The sequence below is a fragment of the Mustelus asterias genome, unplaced genomic scaffold, assembly GCF_964213995.1.
Source record: "Mustelus asterias unplaced genomic scaffold, sMusAst1.hap1.1 HAP1_SCAFFOLD_3358, whole genome shotgun sequence".
Lineage (NCBI taxonomy): Eukaryota > Metazoa > Chordata > Chondrichthyes > Carcharhiniformes > Triakidae > Mustelus > Mustelus asterias.
The window spans coordinates 12028-21252 of record NW_027593303.1 but is presented as its reverse complement, the minus strand read 5'-3'; the positions used below and the strand labels follow the sequence as shown (position 1 = coordinate 21252).

At 60.8% G+C, this 9225-nt stretch overlaps 1 protein-coding gene across 1 annotated transcript; it reads right to left on the bottom strand.

The window, feature by feature from the left end:
* Positions 1–3772: 3772 nt before the first annotated feature.
* Positions 3773–8122, bottom strand: LOC144490491 (guanine nucleotide-binding protein G(I)/G(S)/G(O) subunit gamma-7-like). The gene is made up of 2 exons (XM_078208232.1): positions 8030–8122; positions 3773–3898 (listed from the first exon to the last, which is right to left on the bottom strand). Exons 1-2 carry the CDS (start codon positions 8120–8122, stop codon positions 3773–3775), a joined length of 219 nt encoding a protein of 72 aa, XP_078064358.1.
* Positions 8123–9225: the final 1103 nt, after the last annotated feature.

The following is a 9225-nucleotide window of genomic DNA, read 5'->3' as shown; positions in this document are numbered from 1 at the left end:
AAACAAATTGCTGTGTTTTCGAGGCTCACACGTCTTCCTCTGCTTGTTAACCTTAGACGATGGGAGAGGAGCAGTCTGTGCTGAGTGGGAGTACCCTACAGTACAGGCAGAGGCCGTTCGGCCCATCGAGTCTGTACCAACCCTCCGAAAGAGCACCTCACCCAGGCCCTCCCCTCCGCCCTATCCCTTTAACCCTGCGCATTTAGCATGGCCAATCCACCGAAACCCGCACGAAACCGGAGCACCCGGAGGAAACCCACGCAGACATGGGGAGAACATGCAGACTCCACACAGACAGACACTGACCCGAGGCAGACCTGGTGCCAATGATTTGACTCTCTTGCCAGCCTCCCCCGTACCCACGTGATTGCCAATGTCTCTGAAACCAGGGGAAGAATGAGAACTGACCCGAGGATGACACAAACTTTACTTTTCAACCTTCATTCGCATCATCGTCAAGAAACATGTTCCAGCCCTATGACCCCTCCCCTCCCCCCCTCCCCTCCTGCACCTACACCCACCCCACTCTCCCCACCCCCACCACACTCTCCCCACCCCCCCCCCACGCTCTCCCCACCCCCCCCACGCTCTCCCCACCCCCCCCCAGGCTCTCCCCACCCCCCCACGCTCTCCCCACCCCCCACGCTCTCCCCACCCCCCCACGCTCTCCCCACCCCCCCACGCTCTCCCCACCCCCCCACGCTCTCCCCACCCCCCCACGCTCTCCCCACCCCCCCACGCTCTCCCCACCCCCCCACGCTCTCCCCCCCCCCCACGCTCTCCCCACCCCCCCACGCTCTCCCCACCCCCCCACGCTCTCCCCACGCTCCCCCACCCCCCCCCACACTCTCCCCACCCCCCCACGCTCTCCCCACCCCCCCCACGCTCTCCCCACCCCCCCCCACGCTCTCCCCACCCCCCCCCACGCTCTCCCCACCCCCCCCCACGCTCTCCCCACCCCCACCACACTCTCCCCACCCCCCCCCCCACGCTCTCCCCACCCCCCCCCCACGCTCTCCCCACCCCCCCCCCACGCTCTCCCCACCACTCCCCACGCTCTCCCCACCCCCCCACGCTCTCCCCACCCCCCCCCACGCTCTCCCCACCCCCCCCACGCTCTCCCCACCCCCCCACGCTCTCCCCACCCCCCCACGCTCTCCCCACCCCCCCACGCTCTCCCCACCCCCCCACGCTCTCCCCACCCCCCCACGCTCTCCCCACCCCCCCACGCTCTCCCCACCCCCCCACGCTCTCCCCACCCCCCCACGCTCTCCCCACCCCCCACGCTCTCCCCACCCCCCCACGCTCTCCCCACCCCCCCACGCTCTCCCCACCCCCCCACGCTCTCCCCACCCCCCCACGCTCTCCCCACCCCCCCACGCTCTCCCCACCCCCCCACGCTCTCCCCACCCCCCCACGCTCTCCCCACCCCCCCACGCTCTCCCCACCCCCCACGCTCTCCCCACCCCCCCACACTCTCCCCACCCCCCCACACTCTCCCCACCCCCCCACACTCTCCCCAACCCCCCACACTCTCCCCAACCCCCCACACTCTCCCCACCCCCCCACACTCTCCCCACCCCCCCACACTCTCCCCACCCCCCCACACTCTCCCCACCCCCCACACTCTCCCCAGCCCCCCACACTCTCCCCACCCCCCCACACTCTCCCCACCCCCCCACACTCTCCCCACCCCCCCACACTCTCCCCACCCCCCCACACTCTCCCCACCCCCCCACACTCTCCCCACCCCCCACACTCTCCCCACCCGCCCACACTCTCCCCACCCGCCCACACTCTCCCCACCCGCCCACACTCTCCCCACCCGCCCACACTCTCCCCACCCGCCCACACTCTCCCCACCCGCCCACACTCTCCCCACCCGCCCACACTCTCCCCACCCGCCCACACTCTCCCCACCCGCCCACACTCTCCCCACCCGCCCACACTCTCCCCACCCGCCCACACTCTCCCCACCCGCCCACACTCTCCCCACCCGCCCACACTCTCCCCACCCGCCCACACTCTCCCCACCCGCCCACACTCTCCCCACCCGCCCACACTCTCCCCACCCGCCCACACTCTCCCCACCCGCCCACACTCTCCCCACCCGCCCACACTCTCCCCACCCGCCCACACTCTCCCCACCCGCCCACACTCTCCCCACCCGCCCACACTCTCCCCACCCGCCCACACTCTCCCCACCCGCCCACACTCTCCCCACCCGCCCACACTCTCCCCACCCGCCCACACTCTCCCCACCCGCCCACACTCTCCCCACCCGCCCACACTCTCCCCACCCGCCCACTCTCTCCCCACACTCTCCCCACCCGCCCACTCTCTCCCCACCCCCCCCACACTCTCCCCACCCGCCCACACTCTCCCCACCCGCCCACACTCTCCCCGCCCCGCCCACACTCTCCCCGCCCCGCCCACACTCTCCCCGCCCCGCCCACACTCTCCCCGCCCCGCCCACACTCTCCCCACCCCGCCCACACTCTCCCCGCCCCGCCCACACTCTCCCCGCCCCGCCCCGCCCACACTCTCCCCGCCCCGCCCACACTCTCCCCACCCCGCCCACACTCTCCCCACCCCGCCCACACTCTCCCCACCCCGCCCACACTCTCCCCACCCCGCCCACACTCTCCCCACCCCGCCCACACTCTCCCCACCCCGCCCACACTCTCCCCACCCCGCCCACACTCTCCCCACCCCGCCCACACTCTCCCCACCCCGCCCACCCTCTCCCCACCCCGCCCACACTCTCCCCACCCCGCCCACACTCTCCCCACCCCGCCCACACTCTCCCCACCCCGCCCACACTCTCCCCACCCCGCCCACACTCTCCCCACCCCGCCCACACTCTCCCCACCCCGCCCACACTCTCCCCACCCCGCCCACACTCTCCCCACCCCGCCCACACTCTCCCCACCCCGCCCACACTCTCCCCACCCCGCCCACACTCTCCCCACCCCGCCCACACTCTCCCCACCCCGCCCACACTCTCCCCACCCCGCCCACACTCTCCCCACCCCGCCCACACTCTCCCCACCCCGCCCACACACTCCCCACCCCCCCCACTCTCCCCACCCCCCCCACACTCTCCCCACCCCCCCCACACTCTCCCCACCCCCCCCACACTCTCCCCACACCCCCCCCACACTCTCCCCACCCCCCCCACACTCTCCCCCACCCCCCCACACTCTCCCCACCCCCCCCACACTCTCCCCACCCCCCCCACACTCTCCCCACCCCCCCCACACTCTCCCCACCCCCCCCACACTCTCCCCACCCCCCCCACACTCTCCCCACCCCCCCCACACTCTCCCCACCCCCCCCACACTCTCCCCACCCCCCCCACACTCTCCCCACCCCCCCCACACTCTCCCCACCCCCCCCACACTCTCCCCACCCCCCCCACACTCTCCCCACCCCCCCCACACTCTCCCCACCCCCCCCACACTCTCCCCACCCCCCCCACACTCTCCCCACCCCCCCCACACTCTCCCCACCCCCCCCACACTCTCCCCACCCCCCCCACACTCTCCCCACCCCCCCCACACTCTCCCCACCCCCCCCACACTCTCCCCACCCCCCCCACACTCTCCCCACCCCCCCCACACTCTCCCCACCCCCCCCCCCCCCAATCCCCTGCCACCTCTCTATTTTCCTGCCCGTGTACAGCCTGTCCCGGTTGAGCTGTGCTGGGAGGGGGCTGTAGTTCCAGTGGGTGCTGGGGGTTCACTGGGAGCTGACTGTCTTCTCCATCTCGTTACAGTATGATGCAGGGTTTCTTATCCTTAAAGGGATTCTCCGAGGTGGGGATTCCTGTCAGCAGCGGGTCACTGGTTATGTGATCCTCACAATAACGCATCAGATCCCCCGCAGCTTTGGAAATCTGGGAACAAGAGCAGAGAATCATTGGACAGAGAGTGGGAAGGGGCAAGGGAGAGAGTGGGGGATAGAGGGGGATGTGGGAGAGAGGGAGGAGAGGGGAGGGGGAGAGAGGGAAGGGGAGGGTGGGGGAGAGAGGGAAGGGGAGGGTGGGGGAGAGAGGGAAGGGGAGGGTGGGGGAGAGAGGGAAGGGGAGGGTGGGGGAGAGAGGGAAGGGGAGGGTGGGAGAGAGAGGGGAGGGTGGGAGAGAGAGGGGTGGGAGAGAGAGGGGAGGGTGGGAGAGAGAGGGGAGGGAGGGAGGGGAGGGAAGAGAGGGAAGGGGAGGGAGGAAGAGAGGGAAGGGGAGGGAGGAAGAGAGGTAGGGAGGGGAAGGAGGGAGGGGGGAGTTTCGGGAAGGTGGTAGGGGAGTGTGGGGAGGGGAGTGGGAGAGGGGCAGGGAGATGGAAAGTGGAACACTCTATGAAACTCCATCCAGCTCAGTGGATCGATCGTCCTGGATGAATATTGATGGTAAATGCTAAAGTTGATGATTCTCGTTTGCAGCAACTCTCCATTTTCACTCTCTCAGTCCGACATTAATCACATTGATTTTTAAATTGATCTCCGGGGCTTCTGCCCTTTCTAAAGTCTGCGTCTCTCTGGAGAGAATAAGCAGACTGAACGTGGACACAAAGTGAATCAATAAGGCAGCCACTGAGAAATCCAACCGGGAATTCGGGAGAAACCTCTCTATTCCGGAGGTGGGGGAGAATCTGGAAGTCACCATCAGCGGTTGAGGTGAATAATGTTGATGCATTTAATCTGGAACAAGACATGAGGGAGGAAAGTGGAGAAGGATATAGCGAGGGGGACAGAGGCAGAGGGAGGTAGAGAAGGATATAGCGAGGGGGGAGGCAGAGGGAGGTGGAGAAGGATATAGCGAGGGGGACAGAGGCAGAGGGAGGTAGAGATGGATATAGCGAGGGGGACAGAGGCAGAGGGAGGTAGAGATGGATATAGCGAGGGGGAGAGGCAGAGGGAGGTAGAGAAGGATATAGCGAGGGGGGAGGCAGAGGGAGGTGGAGAAGGATATAGCGAGGGGGAGAGGCAGAGGGAGGTAGAGATGGATATAGCGAGGGGGAGAGGCAGAGGGAGGTAGAGATGGATATAGTGAGGGGGAGAGGCAGAGGGAGGTAGAGAAGGATATAGCGAGGGGGACAGAGACAGAGGGAGGTAGAGAAGGATATAGCGAGGGGGACAGAGGCAGAGGGAGGTAGAGAAGGATATAGCGAGGGGGAGAGGCAGAGGGAGGTAAGAGATGGATATAGTGAGGGGGAGAGGCAGAGGGAGGTAGAGAAGGATATAGCGAGGGGGAGAGGCAGAGGGAGGTAGAGAAGGATATAGCGAGGGGGAGAGGCAGAGGGAGGTAGAGAAGGATATAGTGAGGGGGAGAGGCAGAGGGAGGTAGAGAAGGATATAGCGAGGGGGGAGGCAGAGGGAGGTAGAGAAGGATATAGCGAGGGGGACAGAGGCAGAGGGAGGTAGAGATGGATATAGCGAGGGGGACAGAGGCAGAGGGAGGTAGAGATGGATATAGCGAGGGGGAGAGGCAGAGGGAGGTAGAGATGGATATAGTGAGGGGGAGAGGCAGAGGGAGGTAGAGAAGGATATAGCGAGGGGAGAGGCAGAGGGAGGTAGAGAAGGATATAGCGAGGGGAGAGGCAGAGGGAGGTAGAGAAGGATATAGCGAGGGGGACAGAGGCAGAGGGAGGTAGAGATGGATATAGCGAGGGGGACAGAGGCAGAGGGAGGTAGAGATGGATATAGCGAGGGGAGAGGCAGAGGGAGGTAGAGATGGATATAGTGAGGGGGAGAGGCAGAGGGAGGTAGAGAAGGATATAGTGAGGGGGAGAGGCAGAGGGAGGTAGAGAAGGATATAGCGAGGGGAGAGGCAGAGGGAGGTAGAGAAGGATATAGCGAGGGGAGAGGCAGAGGGAGGTAGAGAAGGATATAGCGAGGGGAGAGACAGAGGGAGGTAGAGAAGGATATAGCGAGGGGTGAGGTAGAGAAGGATATAGTGAGGGGGACAGAGACAGAGGGAGGTGGAGAAGGATATAGCGAGGGGTGAGGTAGAGAAGGATATAGTGAGGGGGACAGAGACAGAGGGAGGTGGAGAAGGATATAGCGAGGGGGGAGGCAGAGGGAGGTAGAGATGGATATAGCGAGGGGAGAGGCAGAGGGAGGTAGAGATGGATATAGCGAGGGGGGAGGCAGAGGGAGATAGAGATGGATATAGCGAGGGGGGAGGCAGAGGGAGGTAGAGATGGATATAGCGAGGGGGGAGGCAGAGGGAGGTAGAGATGGATATAGCGAGGGGGACAGAGGCAGAGGGAGGTGGAGAAGGATATAGTGAGGGGAGAGGCAGAGGGAGGTAGAGATGGATATAGCGAGGGGGGAGGCAGAGGGAGGTAGAGATGGATATAGCGAGGGGAGAGGCAGAGGGAGGTAGAGAAGGATATAGCGAGGGGGACAGAGGCAGAGGGAGGTAGAGAAGGATATAGCGAGGGGGACAGAGGCAGAGGGAGGTAGAGAAGGATATAGCGAGGGGGACAGAGGCAGAGGGAGGTAGAGATGGATATAGCGAGGGGAGAGGCAGAGGGAGGTAGAGAAGGATATAGCGAGGGAGACAGAGGCAGAGGGAGGTAGAGAAGGATATAGCGAGGGGGACAGAGGCAGAGGGAGGTAGAGATGGATATAGCGAGGGGGACAGAGGCAGAGGGAGGTGGAGAAGGATATAGTGAGGGGAGAGGCAGAGGGAGGTAGAGATGGATATAGCGAGGGGAGAGGCAGAGGGAGGTAGAGATGGATATAGCGAGGGGAGAGGCAGAGGGAGGTAGAGATGGATATAGCGAGGGGGGAGGCAGAGGGAGGTAGAGATGGATATAGCGAGGGGGACAGAGGCAGAGGGAGGTGGAGAAGGATATAGTGAGGGGAGAGGCAGAGGGAGGTAGAGATGGATATAGCGAGGGGGGAGGCAGAGGGAGGTAGAGATGGATATAGCGAGGGGGGAGGCAGAGGGAGGTAGAGATGGATATAGCGAGGGGGACAGAGGCAGAGGGAGGTGGAGAAGGATATAGTGAGGGGAGAGGCAGAGGGAGGTAGAGATGGATATAGCGAGGGGAGAGGCAGAGGGAGGTAGAGATGGATATAGCGAGGGGTAGAAGCAGAGGGAGATTAAGGAGGATATAGTGAGGGGGAGAGGTGGAGGGAGATGAAGGAGGCTCATATGAAGTTTCTACACTTGAACTGGATAAATGTGTACCGCAGGTTCAATGTGATTCTGGGCAGTTACACAGAACCTGGGAACTGAGATTTGAGTTTATTTCTTATCATTTTTGTAAGTGAAGGTGAAATGGAACACGTGTCAGGAGAGTTTTAAAAATGAGAATAAATAACAGGTGAATGAAAACACTTTACAATTTAACCCAGAATAAATGTAAGGAAAGCAAGTGACATCAGAGATGAAAACCTTCACTGCACTGGTCACCATTTAGATTTTTAAATCCCCTTTTCAAACAGAATTAAACCCCGTTATCTCACTGCCCGGGTTTATATCCGGAATTAAACCCCGTTATCTCACTGCCCGGGTTTATATCCGGAATTAAACCCCGTTATCTCACTGCCCGGGTTTATATCCGGAATTAAACCCCGTTATCTCACTGCCTGGGTTTATATCCGGAATTAAACCCCGTTATCTCACTGCCCGGGTTTATATCCCGAATTAAACCCCGTTATCTCACTGCCCCGGTTTATATCCCGAATTAAACCCCGTTATCTCACTGCCCGGGTTTATATCCGGAATTAAACCCCGTTATCTCACTGCCCGGGTTTATATCCCGAATTAAACCCCGTTATCTCACTGCCCCGGTTTATATCCCGAATTAAACCCCGTTATCTCACTGCCCGGGTTTATATCCGGAATTAAACCTCGTTATCTCACTGCCCGGGTTTATATCCGGAATTAAACCCCGTTATCTCACTGCCCGGGTTTATATCCGGGACTAAACCCCGTTATCAGCTGGCTGCTCATCGCTAATGCATTGCTCAGTAGTTCTGGCAGGGATGATTGGTCAGTCAGTAATATTAAATTGCTCACTTTAATCCGCTCAATCCCGGCTTCCATACGAAGTTGTTCCACTGCCTTCCTGGCCTGGGCAATGTGGCTTGTGATGATCATTTTGGATGTCATTTTGCGAGGCTCTGGGATTCGGCTTCTGTTATTTCCCAATAACAGCCCGGAACGAATGGAAGAACAGGGAATGATGCTCACCGTGGAATCTGAAGGACAATTGCGAGCGTCAGTCTGCAAATTATCAAAAATATCTCAGCAAACACAACAGAATATGTTGGAAATGCATCCCCAGAATGTACTGAGACATCAGTCTCTTATGCAAGTCCTGGTTTAGATCCCAGTCTGTCTGACGGACAATGAGTGATAGAGGAGCTACATTAGACACCGGGCTGTAACTCGGGCTTTAACACCATTGGAATAATGCAATCCTAAACAAGGCAGATAATAGGGGGATGACCTAGAACACTGCTCCCTGCCATTGACATTCAGTAATAATTCATTAGCCTTGTCTCTCTATTACAGAGGAAGAGACTCAGAAAATAGGAGCAGGAGGAGGCTATTCGGCCCTTCAAGCCTGTCCCACCTGCCATTCATTATGACCATGGCTGAACAGCCAGCTCAATAGCCTGATCCCCCCCGGATCCCTAGATCCTCTTCACCCCAAGAGCTATATCTAACTGCTCCTTGAAAACACTCAATGTTTTGGCCTCAACGTCTTTCTGTGGTAGCAAATTCCACAGGCTGACCACTCTCAGGGTGAAGAAACTTCTCCTCAAACTTTACCCTGTATCCTGAAGATTGTGACCCCTGGTTCTGGACACCCCCACCATCGGGAACATCCTTCCTGCATCTACCCTGTCTAGCCCTGTTAACATTTTATAGGTTTCAATGAGATCCCCCCCCCTCTCAGACTTCCGAACTCCAGCGGATATAATCCAAACCGACTCAATCTGCCCTCATACGTCAGTCCCAGGAATCGGTCGGAATCAGACAGTTGTTTATATGAGGTAACTCTGCCGGCAGTGGGACGATTCAGCCCTCTGCGAACTCTGCGCCCTCTGCGAACTCTGCGCCCTCTGCGAACTCTGCCAGCCGTCCCGGGTGAAGTCACACTGAATGCTCAGTATTATCTCCGGTGAGGACCTGGGTTTACAAAAGAATTCTGCAAGCTTCTTCCTGCTCACAACATATTTATTAAGCAAGTCCACCAGCCCAGGTCT